A 14,086-nucleotide genomic window follows, 5' to 3' on the forward strand; every position below is an offset into this window, starting at 1 on the left:
ACCTGTGTGAAGCACCGTGAAACAGGACACAGGGACAAAGCAGGAGTGCTGGGACCCTCCTGCCTTCTGCCCATTCCGTGACTCAAAAATGGTGCAAAGGGCACAGCTCTGGAAACAAATCCGGTTCAAACCCGGGTCTGCGACTCACTAGGTGAGCAGCCTGGGCACATCTATTAGCTGACAAAGCTTCGGTTTCCTCATCTGTAAAATGGGGAAGGGCGGTAACAACTGCACACAGAAAAAGCGAAGACAAGACACACAGGCGTAAATGGCTGAGCTCAGCGCCGCCAGGCAACACGGGTCCCTGCGGAAAAGGGCAGAGCTAGGACCTGGGCCTCCCCAGCTCTGCCAGCTCGCCCACTGTGCGGTCACAGGCTGTCCCCCTGGCCTTCTCGGGCTCCGTTTCTTCACCTGCAGAACAGGGCAAATGATTCCTGCCTCTCCTACATCAAATACGATAATGGATCAGGAAATGCCTTGACAAGAATAAAATGCGAAAAAAAGTTGAGGGCTGTTGTTAAAAGAGCAGCAAGAAGCACGAAAGAAGTGCGAGAAGAAGTGGGGAGAGAGGCCTGGGGAGACAGCAGGTACAAAGAAACAGAGCCGGGGGGATGCCCCGACGGCGAGGGGGGCCTCACCTGGCGTACTCCAGCCGCGGCAGTAGCAGGTAGAGCCCAACGCAGAGCCCGAGGAAGACGTCTGCCGTCAGGAAGAAGGCCAGGGTGCTGTCCGTCACGTCGCTGGATGCCGCCAGGTCCACCAGCAGGGCCACAGCACTGATGGTGCCCCCCATGGCTCCTCCTGCAGGGAGCACAGGAGGCCGTGGAGATGGCGGGGGGGTGGGCCCACCTCCCTGTGACTCGGGCATGCCCCCGTCCACTCAGCCTTCACGGAACGGGGGTAGAAACTCTCCCTGCTGACAGAGATGCTGTAGTCCTTAGGGGGCCCTGACGCCCCAGCAGACATAGGGGGCTGAGCAGCCGTGAGCTCCAAGTCTAAGAGGGTATCAGAGGTCATGTACCCGGCCCAGTTCCCACTGATGGGCTTGTGGGAGCTGCAGCCTGAGGGGGCAAACGCCCTCCAAAGTTTCACCTTCACCTCCATCTCTCTTTACCACCCTTCTTCTAGGGTCAGCAGTTTTCCACTGAGGGGTAGGACTTCTCAGAGAGCTCCTCTCCCATGCCCTTAGCCCAAGCCACCACCAAGCAAACTGGGTCAGAGGTTCAGGGAATGTTCTGGCACAGGCCCACCTGTGGCTCTGAGCAACACTGCCCCATCCCAGGAGTCCTCATCGGTTACAGAAACCCTGTGTCACCTGCCCAGGAGCTCATGGAGCTGACCTTGTACCCCGTGGGAAGTGTGGCACACATGCACGTGAACGTGGTTGCACATACAGCACACACACATGCACACACTTTCTCATACACACTCACACACACACACTGCTGTGCTATAACACTCTTACATGCAAACACACTCACAGTCACATGCATGCAACCACCTTCCCACATGGAATGTTCTCTCTGGCCAAGGGCTTTGCCATGTGACCCATGTGACAACATGTCACCACCATTGACCACTACCAACAGAGGAAGTGGCACAACTTAGTGGACCCACGGCTTTGGGAGCCAAACAGGTGTACCTCTGACCCTTGATCCTGCAGTTTGTTCACTGCGATGGGGCGCTAACACGACGCCCTGGAGCCCCAGTTTGCTGGTCTGTAAATTGGGACTAACAAGCCCCGCCTTGAACAGCTGCTGTGAGGCCTGAGCTCATGTCTGGAAAGGGCCCATACACAGTCGGCTTTTGACAAGTGTCGGTCCCCTTCTTTGCTGCAATCACACTGTCACTTCTGGGAGGCAGGGTGGGGAGATGGGGGGATGGACCTTACTTCCCTGTTGAACCCTCACAATCGTGGGTAGTCAACCTGTGCTGGGCAAGACTCAGAGGTTAGACATGGTTAGACATGGCACCCCCAAGTCATTTACTCCTCTCCGCCTCTGTTTCATTGCCTGGAAAATGGAGCTAATACTCGTCCTCCATCCCCTGGTCTGGTGAGTATGTCGCACTGCCTGGCTGAATGAATGAGTCTGCCTGCATTCGACGGCCAGGATACGGATTCTCAGGGAGACAAGGAGGTGGGTGACTGCGGGCAGAAAACAGCAAAGTGTTCTGTGCGGGCAGGGACAGCCCTGTCATTGTCACGCAGATGTGACCAGGTGGCATTCTCTGCTGGGTGCTGCACAGACCAGGAGCTGAGAGCAATGGTTGAGGGCCTCACCCACACTCTGCCAGACACCACTGTGGCTCTACTGGGAACAGCCCACTACCTCCCACCGCAGATCCTTCCTCCCTAACCTCCTTGTGAGCTTTATTCGCCCAGGTGGGGCCGGAGATCGGGATTTGAAAGGACAGCAAAGAGATCAAGGTTAGCACATCGAAGACAAAGAGCAGACTCTGGAACCAGAACATCTGAGTCCCATCCTGATTCTACCTCTTCTGGCTGTGTGGCCTTCAGCAAATCACTGAACCTCTCTGTGCTTCCATGTCCTCAGCTGTAAGATGGGGATGTTACTAATGCCCACATCAAAGGGCTCTTACAAAGATAAAAAGGATCCTGAGCCCGAAAGCCTTGAGAACCGTGCCCGACACAGAGGAGTGCCTATGAACCTCTCAGATTCCCGATTAGGTGTTTGGCTATTTCTGTCCTTCCTACATCAAAGCAGCAACAACAGGGTAAACCCCTCGCCAAGAGGGTGCCAGCTTCAGAGAAGCTGTAATCCCCACCTGGATGTTTTGTAAGAACTGGAGCTCAATTTGAGTAAGACACTTGCCGGCTGCCTAAGGAAGAGATCTTAACATCACCGCCTATTGATTTCCCTCTCTCTCCCCAACTTGTAGGGAATTTACAATATTATCATCAACAACAAACCAGGCCTCCGGGAGCTCATCTTTCATGACTCCCTACTTTTATCTCATCAGTTATGGAAATACATGCAAATGAGGGGTTTAAAAAAACAGTACAAAACAAATGAATTGTTCCTCGGATGCCTACACATGCAGAATTCACAGATGGGTTCCTCTGGACCAGAAATAACAGGGGCTGGGGAGGTGGCAGTGGGGCCTCTGGGAGCCGGGGCCACCTCAGATTTTCCAGGGTGAGGGGCGCCCGATGGCTCCCCCCGACCCCCCGCAGAGTGATGACGCTGGCTTAGGGCCCCCGGGGTAATCAATACCAAAGTGTGAGAGCCGGACTTCTCCACTTTTTCAAACATGGAATTTCTGAAAAATTCACAGGAGAGTCCCCTTTTCGAGAAGATTCCCGGGTGGCCAGATGAACCTGAAGGACCCCCTGCCAGCATAAATGGTGGGTTTGGTCACTGGTTCCTAGACAGGTAGCCAGCAAGGTGGTTGTAAGGAAAAATACATCTGCCGGCAGGATGGAGGGAGATGAGGGGTTTCTCTCTGAGACTCAGGTGACAGACAAGATCACATCCAGTGCTTGGGGGCCATTTCCCTCAGGCTAGGCATGTCCTCAAAGCCCTGCTACAGGCATATTGACTGTACTCAAGAAACTTAGCCACGGGCCCATTTTCATTTTACTTTAGACCCAAGGATTTCCCCGGACAGAGCCAAAAGCCTAATCTTATGTCCAAAATGGCAAACAGACTTGCGCTCACATCTGAACTCTGATCTGCAGGTAGGAATACCTCCAGTGCTGAGCTGAGAAGGGATAGGAGGCTCGGGGGAGAGATACGGATCTATTAGTGATGTTCATGGACACAGAAGAGATTCTTTGTGAAATTCTTCTCAAGTGGGCAAATGCTTATAACCCTCCTTCACACAACAGGGACGTGCTTGGACGCTGAACATAGCTGCTGAGTTCCCAGTCTCGCGTTAAGGGACGGTGGTCTTCTGTGAAAGCACAGATTCTTACTGACCCTCCTCCTTTTTTTCTTGTTGGGACATCTGAGCGAGGGAACAGAGCTGCTAAAGGCCTGGACCACGGGCTTAGGATCAGCATCAAACTTCAGCCAAAGGAGTTGACCCAAGTGGTGCGGCTGCGTTTCCAGAGACGGCCAAAGTTCAGGGTCATGGAGGTGCTTATTTGCTAGGCTATTGGCTCCCGAGAGGCTGGGTCTGTTCATCTTTGAATCCCTGGCACATAGTAGGTCTTCTATAAAATGAGAAAGGAAGAAAAGGGGAAGAAGCTAAGAGGAAGGCAAAGGAAAGAGAAGGCAGGGGACAGGAGAAGGCAGGGGACAAGGAGGAAGGGAAGAAAGGAATGCTGTTGCAGGAGATGCACTTGGTAGATGATGTGTTTGCCGAAAGGGGCTACAACTGGCTTCCCTCCCAGCTGCTCTTCTTACAGGATGATTTTCATGCTCTCCCGCTGATGCATGTGGGTCTGTGTTCTCTCCCCTCAAAGGCCCGTGGCTTGTGGCTATGGTGGGCTTGGCCATAAATGGCTTCCACATCTAAGCTATGAAAGGAAATAATGTTTCTGCCTGGGTCTCCTGGGATGCTCACTCTGGTGACCCATGCATCGTGCCCCGGGGAAGCCCACCCGGCCGTGCCGAGACCCTGGTAGAGAGGCCCCCTAGGCCCCAGCCTGGCTGAGTTTCTCAGAGTGGGCCCTTCAGCCCTGCTCTGCTCTATTGGCTAATGCCATGCAGGGCAGAGGAGAGCTGAGCTGTCCCTGCCGACTCCTGCCCAGGTTGCAGATCTGTGAGCCAAAGACACAACTCCTATCATTCGAAGCCACGAAGTTTTGGGGTGCTTTGTTACCCAATAATAGCGCAAATAGAGCTAACACTTGTTGCCTTTTCTGGAAGGGTCACTGCATGTCCCTCTGCATGACCCCCGGTAGACTAACCTGGTCGGCTGTCTGGAGGCCGGCTCTTACCTGATATCAGCGCCTGGGAATTCCTCATGGGGAAGGAGCCCGTCATGCCGAAGACACTGCTATTGAAGATGGTGGAGGTCCCGCTGAGGATCGCCATGCAGATGATGGTGACAGCAAAGAAGCCATAGGTCCAGGAGGAGGTGTCCACCTTCACTAGTGCAGTCATCACCAAGAAGATGGCCAGCATGACAGTCAGCGAGGCCAGCACACGGACTCGAATCGGAACCCTGGGCGGGGTGGAGGGATGCCAGAAGCGGTCACAGATCCCCTTGGGCCAGTGGGGAAGGTTCTTAAGGGATACTCTGCGGCTGGGAGGCCTGGGCCTGAATCCTGCCTTCTGGGCTCACTAGCTGTGTGGCCTTGGGTCAGTGACTCAGTCTCTCTGGTTTCAGTTCCTGCATCTGTACAGCAGGGAGGAGGATGGATCTACCTGCAGGGGTGGTGGTGAGGGTCTCTGGAGGGGAGCGTGCGGAGTACAGGGGGCAGCATCAGCTCAGGGCAAATGCTCGGTGGATATTTCTTCTTTTCATCTTGCTGTGAGGTTCAAGGACAGGACAGGAGGGCTTGAGGCAAGCCCCTGCTCTCCCCCCAACCACAGGGCTGAGCTCCCACTGGCTTTGGCTAGTGTTTCAACAAAGCCACCACCCTTTGGGCTTCCTTCTCCCAAAACTTAGCAGTGGGGGGAGGAGGGAGATGAGCAGTAAACCAACACCATCGTCATCATAGAGCAATCACCCAGATAGTACTAAATTCGTGCCAAGTACCCTTCGGAATGTTTCTACATGCTGACTTGTTGCCTTCTCACACCAGCCCTGCAAGACAGGCCCTCTTACCTGTCCTGCACATACAAGGAAGGAAACTGAGGTCAGAGATGCCAAAGAACTTGCTCAAGGTCACTCACTGTGACCCCGAGAGAACTGGCTCCAGTCTGTAACTCTCAGAAAGACACTCTACGGCCTCCCTGGAAGGAAGGGAATCTGGGTGGCCCAGAATAGGCCAGGACAGAAGGATTCTCCCGTGACAGTCTCAGCCGCTGACGCCAAGCCACAGCAGCCCTGGGCCAGCCCCACATCCACAACGCAAACCACACGCTCCTCCGGGCCCCTAACTGCCCAGATGCTTCCCTGAAGGGAGGAGCGGGGAAGGCTGGCTCTCCAGGAAACTGCACATTTTTATTCCAGGGAGAGAGAATATCATGGAAAGGGGCTGTTTAAATCATCAGATTAGACTAAGCTTTAAGCCGGATTGGATATTTGGTTAATTTTCCTGTGAACCAGTGGGTGGGGGCTGGGAGAAAAGCCAGATTAGTTATACACACATAAAAAAAAAATTTTTTTTTATAAAAAAGAAAGACCTGAAAGGTAAAAAAAAAATGTATCTACATATATATGTACATAAATAGGTGTGAAATGATGAGCATGAGAAGCAAGGATTTTTCAAAGTGCTTTTGCGGCTCCAGGCTAACTGGAGTTTTCTCTGATCTTCGTTCTGATCCTCGCTGGAGGGAGGGCAGGTGCCACCTCCGCTGTGTAAAGGGGCAGAGGAAAGCCTGCGGATGTGAAGGGGCAGTTCAAGGTCTCGGTGTGATTCCACGGAGAGCAGGGAAGAGAACCCAGTTCTGCTGAGCCTCCGCCCAGGGCTATCTGCCAACATGCATTCTCTCTGGTGTCTGCTATGCAAACATTTATCAGACAGTTCTAGTGTGTCAAGCCACCTGCCGGGTGACCCTGGCCCCGGACAGACCATGGCCAGGCATTTTGCTTGAGTGTGCACAGTGCTCCATCAGGAGGGCCTCAGGGCATTCTGGGTGCATCCAAGGGGGTACAAAACCCAGTCTGAGGGTCGCACAGTCTTGCTGGAGGAGGTACCCAACCTGTAGTATAAGGAGGGTTGGGATGTGAGGGCATGTGTTTGGTGAGAGGGGACATGGCACATGCAGGGACCTGGCCTCGGGCTGCAGGCGAGATCGAGAGCAGAGGCTGGAGGGAAGGGGAGCCCTATCCTGAGGGCCAGGTCCAGCTGCTAAGTGCCAAGGCTTGACCCTCCGGGCAGGCTGTAGGGTGCATGTGCAGGTTTCGTCTGCCAGCATCCTTTCCCTGAGGCACACTCTTTCTTCCACGCCAAGTTGTTCTGGAGAGGTGGCCGGCCACCTTGTCCACCCTGACCAAGTCACAGATGATGGACACATGATGACTGGGTCTGGGGTAACTGGAGTGTCCCATGCCATGGGGGTGGGTCACTGGTTTGGGTTTGGGATTAGCATGTGAGCCAGGCAGGGCCAGCGAGGGCCCTCCAGGACTGAAAGGTGGAGAGAAGTTCCTTCCCTACCATGACCGTGTTGGGGTCTGCTGGTTGTCACCTGGCCAGCTGCATGGAGAGAGACCACATTTGGGATGAAGCCAGGCAGACACACACAGAGCCCAGGGACAGTGCAAGAGGACAGCCCTGGGCACAGTACATGATCCCCTAGATCCAGCAATGTGCAGCTATGTGTGGCAGCAGCCCTGATTTTAATTTTCCAGGTCAAGAGTGAAAAAACCCATTTTGTGTCTCTGTTGTTTGTTACCAAGAATGCTAACTCACACAAAGAGGCACATCAAGGCTTCTAGCTGGTGGGTGACCTGCCCATGCACCATCCCTCTACCTCGAAGCAGGCTGCAAGTAACAGGTAATTAACACCTCCCAAGAGCAGCTTTCAACCAACAATGGGGGAGGGGAAGTGGGTGGATAAACACCCCAGCTCCCTCCCCTTCAGGTGTGCCTTCCACACTGGGTCCCAGAGTCCCCAGGCAGGTCAAGCTCGGTCTCTTTCTGTGGGAGCTGGTTTGGTAAGGCATCCTTTATTGGCTGCCTTCCCCTCTCATCGCCCCCTCCATTCTCCTACCTTCACCTCCCAAGTAAAGGGCTCGCATTTCAAATCCCTGTTGCAGGGGCTGTTTCTGGGGAACCCCACACCACGATGCATCTTCCCAGGGTCTGCAGGGGCCTCATCCTGGGCAGGAGCTGGGAGGCAGCCAGGTAGAGCACCTGGACCCCTGGGGGCCCAGAGTATCTAGTGTAAGTGCACACCAGCAGTCCTGGAGGCTGGTGGTCAGGCCTACCTCTGACGCTCGGGCTGGTTCTCCACACTCAGCCGGGTCGCACAGTGCCCTCCACCCTCTCCCAGCAGCTGAAGCTGCCCCATGCCCCAAAGATAAGAGCCAGCAAGAGCTCAGAGCCTGGGTCAGCATAACGTTCCCATTTACAATTGTAAATATTAAGATAGTCACGGAGAGAGAGAGGGTGGGGACCGAGGCCAAAAAGCTTTACCAGATCCCTGGGGCAAGAAGGAGGCCCAGGGCAGACTAGAGACAGGAGGAGTGCCGCCAGGACAGTGCTTTGTCTTGTTCTCCCCTGCCCCCCCAGGGTGGACAGAGGGCCTGGGAGGGACCTGGTGAGTCCCCGCTGGACCACACAAACTGACAGGCAAGGCTTATTAGCAGTGGAGGGAGACTTTCTGCTTCTTGACCCCCCAAGCATGGCAGGCAGACCACTGGAAATACTGACTCTCCAGCCAGCCTCAGCCGTGGGCTCTGCCTCTAACCACTTCCTCCCAGCCCCGGTGAAGACAAAGTCCATGCCAGGAATGATGATGGTGTTCCAGGAGCTCTCTGGTGCCTGTCCCAACGAGGTAATTAGTTGCCCCTACAGAAAGGTTGCTCTGGAGGGAGCTGGGGGACTGCTCGCCCAGCACCCCCAGGGCGGTGGGAGGTGAGGAGGTAAATGCCAAAGGCAGGCCAGGAACAACAGAGTCCCTGCAGATCCCTCGCCTGCACGGGCCTCCTCCTTGCCGGCAAATCACCTGCCACGTGACCCATTCTGCCCCAGGTCCTCAGGGGTCCTGCATGGGGCTCTCTTCAATGCCCACGAAGCTTTATGAGATGTGCTACAAGGAACCCACCCCATGTGCAATAACGGGGGCATACTGGCCTCTCTCTGCTTCTTCCACCTGGGCTGAGAGAGTGGCCCAGGGGACAGGGACATCATCAAGACGGTAGAGACGGTCTAGACAAGGACTGCCCTGGTGTCAGGGGTTCTGCTCTGGGACAGGGGATGGCGGAGATGACTGCTTCGGTCCCGGGACCCTGGGCAGGCCACAGGAATGTGAGATTCTAGGCGAGGGCTAGGGCTGCCAGCTCCCCACCCCCTTGTTCAGGACCCCAGGGGACTGATTTCTTCATAAGTCTCTCAAATGTAAATTCTACTCATAAGTATTTATGATGCTACAGATTTAACATAATAAAACACTTGGAGATTATGGATGAGCCAGTCAGAGAAAGCCAGGGTTCTCCAGGAGGGGAGAAAAGGAGACGTTTCAATCTCGCACATTAAATAAAAAACAGCTTAGCCGCAAACCATCTTCCCACAGCCCAGAAACAGACGGAGGCCCGCCAGCATTCCCCACGTTGCCTTCATTCCTCTCCTACAGGGAGGAGGGCAAGGGCAGGCCCTGGGGTGGGCTGAAACTTCTGGAAGAAGCCCTATAGTGCTGAGCCTTCAGAGCCAGCTCCCTGCCTGACCTTGGGAGGGTGGCTACCTGGGCGGTCCCCTGTCCCCACTGCAGACAGACCTAGACCACCTCCTTCCTTCCAGCTGCCTGAAGCCAGGGCAGAAGGCTCTGGGGTGTGGCTCTGGCCACGGGGAGGAGCTGGGGGACCCAGAGGTTCCAACTACAAGTGTGGGGCGAGAAGGGTCCCAGTTCCCATCTGGCCTCATCCTGTGAATTTGACCTCCGTGTGCCTATCTTCCCATCTGTAAAGCAAGGTATTGAGTTTCCCACTCTCCAGCTGTTGGGAGGATTAAAGGAAACAAAGCTCTAAGGGGTACGAGTGCTCTGAAGTGCTACCCGAGTGTCCTGAGGGCCGACCTTCCCTGTTGCTGACCACTGTCCCAGGCTGGCTTCTGGCCTCCTAGATCTCATGACCACAGAGGACGCACAATGCCAACCTGGGCCACCCTGCACTGGTCCTCTGGTCTTGGGTATAGCTCCTGACTTCCCCCTGGAAAGGGGCTCATGTCAGGGCCTCCCTCTCGGGTTATTGTGTGTCACCAGGCATCACCCCTTGTTATAGTTCAGACACTGATGCCAGATCTAGAAGGGGATGGGGGCTCTCACTTACAAGAGCCCAGGCTGTCTCCGCTGGACAAACCTGCGTCCCTAGGCCAGTCAGGCCAGCGGACAGAGAGGGTCATGAGAAAGTCCTAGAAAGGAGGGGGTGGTGAGAGACCAAGGGGCCCTCCACCACCTTGGCTGTCACTCCCTCTTCCTCATCCTCCTTCCTTCTGTTCCCTTCCCTCCTTCCTGCCTTCTCTCCTACAGCTCTTCCCTCCAGGGACCAGGAGTGCGGAGGGAACACTTGGCCCTGCTCTGAGCTCCACTCATTCCTCCTGGGGGGGGGGTGCTCTGGAGGCTGCGCCCCACCTTTGAGGACATGGAGGGTAGCCCCGTGTGCCAGGGGAAGGCAGGAGGAGGCAAGGTGAGGGTCAGCAGGCTTCTCTCAAGGCCATCTGAGTCCCATTGTGCTCTTTGCCCTTACGGCCTGCACTTTGGTTTTAAAATGGGTGCAAATTCTTTGCCTCTCCTTCCATCGACAGGTGGGTCTACATCCCCTCGAAACCAAGTGACCTTGGGGAGTGCTTGCCCAGTCGAGTCTGGCTTAAGTGACACCGGGTGGCTGCAGAGATGAGCTTACAGAAACCATGGAGCTTCTGCCTTGCTCGTTCAAGCACCTGCTCTTCAGCCACGAGAAGGAAAGTCCTACTACCTGAGACCAACGTGCAAGAGACCATGGGGAGGGGAAGGGAGATGAGAGGAGAAGGAGACGGGGGCCAGAGAAGGGCCAGCAGCTCCAGCCGCACTGTCTGCGACCACATGAGAGGCAGGAAGACAGAGCTGCCAACTAGCCCAATAACGCCCAGATCATGAGACAGACTCATTACTGTTAGTGTTTAAACCACGACCACGCTTGGGGATCACTTGAATGCCATGACAGATAATTGCAATAGCCCCATTGCATAATATGTTTGGAAGGACCAGTCTATTCAGGCTTAGCCCACATGCTGCCTCTCTCCTCTTGTGCTCAAAGTAGATCCCACCCATCAGTCACAGCACACTGCCTGAGGCCAGACCTGCCTCGGAGACCTGTTCCACCAGAGATCCAGGCCGGCACTGCAAAGTTAGCAGAGCTAGGTAAACCTGATTGGCCATCGGGGATCTAAGGTTCCAGGTGGCTGTGCCCAGAGGAACCCAGGTTCCTATTGGTAGCTTAGGGGAAATGTGGGCCACGGAGCTAGGGCTAGTGCTCCTGCAAACCTCAGTGGAGAACAGATGCCAAGAGTCCCCTGGTGGAGTCTAAGGGCCATGCTAACTTGCCTGGCTGTCTCCTGCATCATTTCTTCCGCCACAGCGCAGCCATGGGGCTCTCTCCCAGCCCCCACTCTAATACAGTGTCAGGAGGTCCCCACAGGGCCTCTATGAGTAGTCAACACATGAGCTGGTGGCCCATTCCACGGAGTGAGAGCCAGAATCGCGGGGAGCCAGGCTCTTGACACTCTCAGAACCGCTTGCAGATGGGTCTGTCAGTTAAGTGTCTGACTGTTGATTTCAGCTCAGGTCATGATCTCAGGGTTGTGGGATTGAGTTCTGCATTGGGCTCTGCGCTCAGTAGAGTCTGCTTGTCCCTCTCGCTCTGCTCCTTCCTGCTGGCTCTCCCCACCTCTATCTCTAAAATAAACACATTTTTAAAATCTTAAAAAAGACCAGCTTCCACAGGTCTTGCCCACTCCTCCCCCTGGGCCTACTCCCACCATCCACATGCTGGCCTCTGGCCACACCGTCTGCAACTCAGGCAGCTGGTAACAGACAGGCTCCCCAGAAGGAAAAGGAGGAAGAGGAGGGTCCCCACATGCCTCCTGTTGGCTGCTGACACAGGGTCCTAGCATGTGGCTGGGAAGTGAAAGTCCAGCTCCTGGTCCTGGCTTCCCTCGACGGGGCCCTGGCTCGCCCGTCTGACCTTTCGGTCTTTCCTGCTAGACTCCTACTTGGGGGCCTCCCCCTGCAGCGGCTGAAAACCAGCAGCCTACACCAGCAGCCATGATAGAGAGGCACTGGGAGAGGGCTGGAGGCACAGGGCAGGGCTGGCAGAGGGAGGGACATGGCCTACCTGTTGACGAGCAGGAAGTTCGCCATGAGGCACAGCACGTTGGAGACGGTGGAGGCAACGGTCAGGTAGCTCTCAAAGTAGTTCTGCAAGCACAGAAGTGAGGGGGCTGCTGATGTCACTGTGGATGGACGGGAAGGCCCCCTGGAGAGCAGAGACCTCACCCCTCCCCTCCCCGCTGTCTTCAGAAACCAGCGCGTGATGGACAGGTCTGCTCCAAGATGGTGTGGCCCCGCCCCATGGTGACCTACGACCACTTACTCGGTCCCTCAACAGACACCAATACAAGCCATGCGAAGTGCTGGGGACGTAAGTCAGGATATGACATTGTCCCTGCCCTCAGAGAGGCTCCTAACGGTCTGCAGCCCATGTTCCCCCCCCCACCTGTCCCACCCACGGACGGCCAGTGTGGACAGGACCCAACTGTGAGCACGTGCGCACGGACAGACTGCGTCCTATCAGCCTGCTCTGCCTCCCGTCAAATTTCAGTGATCCAAATGCGCTTTGTTATGACCCAACCACATTCCAGGGTTCTTGCCACCAAGTGAGGCCTCTTAGAACTACACCAACCCTGACGCCTGCAGGGACACTTTGTTCTGACTCTGGATTTGCCCCCTCAGGAGAGATGCTCCCCGAGGTCAAGTGGGAAATGGCTCCTAGACTGGCCGAGAGAAGAGAAAAGGGCATTTTTTTTTCTGGAAGCGGGTGCCGAGTACTCCAGACAAAGCTTGCAGGAGACCACACGATGAAGAGCTCCTGATCATAACGTGCTGGAATTTATGGCTAAAGAAACTGTATGGCAATTGTGCCTGGTTCTCCAAACTCAGAACTGTCCACTCACTAGGACAGATGTTACTGCGTATCTGTTATTCCTCAATATACCTGTCTTTAAAAAAAAAAAAAAATCAGGAAGGGCTGACATATCTTGGCTTGGGTCATTGTCAACTCATGAACCCCAGGTTGCTACTGATTGCGGGTTCTAAGCCATGAGAACAGATCACACGTATTAAGCATTTCCTGTGTGCCCAATACAAAGGCTTTTTATTAAATACACTGTTCACTCTGAAAAAGAAAAAAGCAGCTGTGAGCGTTCTCCTCTAGAAAGCTCACAAAATTGGACTTAACTGAGGCAGTGTTTTGAGTCACAAATGTGCCAAGCGCAAGGGACAAGGCGTGCAAAAGCCTCACCAATGCACAGAGCACTGTGGCAGTTGTTCTCAAAGAACGAGACACACCTCCTGGCCACTAAGAAGGAAGCATCCCACTGGGAGTGTAAGATAGAGTGTGAAGGTATTTTCATCTCAAAACACCACAGGGAGAGATGTTAGAATTTTGTTGGCTTTTTCTTTTGTTTGTTTGTTTTTTTTTTTTTTTGCCAAATCAGAGGTAGGAGTGGTGAGTTTTAGAAGGGGTTCCGGGTCAGGGAGTGGGACCAGGGTCACGTGAGAGAATGGGAAGGTGTATGGGTTTGGGGAAAAGTCCCAGAGGAGGTGGGATCTGAGTCAGACCTTGATACAGACGGTCAGATCTGTCCTTTCTGGGAGAGTCTGATTGCAACATGGAGTCCACGAGAGAAAGATATCATAATGAGCTCCTTCTGGTCTGAAACTGATTGTTCCAGGGTCCCTTTTTAAACCCTGCAGAGTGCTTTGTGGTCTTTGAAATCTGCACCCTGAATATCAGGTAGTGGTGGCCGTGCAATTAAAATGGTAATCACAGCGACTGCGGGCCATCAACCATGAGCCTTAGAAATAGCCTCCCTCCTTTGAGGTGCCACCTCATTGTTCCTGCCCTGATGGGCTCAGTAGAGCCTGGACTGGCCCGAGGCACTCAGTCAATTATGTCTTGACACAGTGGCTGAGCCTACGTGAGGCCAGGCAGGCAGGAGCCACGGAGAAAGGCCCCCGAGGAAGAGACAGCCGCAGGTGGGGGCCAACCAAGACAGCTCCGAATCTGAGCCCCCCTCCCTACCCCGACGGGG

General features: G+C 54.7%; 1 protein-coding gene across 1 annotated transcript in view; it reads right to left on the reverse strand.

The window, feature by feature from the left end:
* Positions 1–14,086, reverse strand: part of SLC29A3 (solute carrier family 29 member 3) — a 40,538-nt gene that overhangs the window by 5,238 nt on the left and 21,214 nt on the right. Inside the window, exons 3-5 of the mRNA XM_080822708.1 lie at positions 12,109–12,191; positions 4,907–5,133; positions 639–801 (exon numbers count right to left, since the gene is read on the reverse strand). Of these exons, the coding sequence (XP_080678834.1) occupies positions 639–801; positions 4,907–5,133; positions 12,109–12,191 (473 nt within the window). The remainder of the gene's footprint in view (positions 1–638; positions 802–4,906; positions 5,134–12,108; positions 12,192–14,086) is intronic.

Source organism: Martes martes (genome assembly GCF_963455335.1).
Source record: "Martes martes genome assembly, chromosome: 14".
Taxonomy (NCBI): Eukaryota; Metazoa; Chordata; class Mammalia; order Carnivora; family Mustelidae; genus Martes; species Martes martes.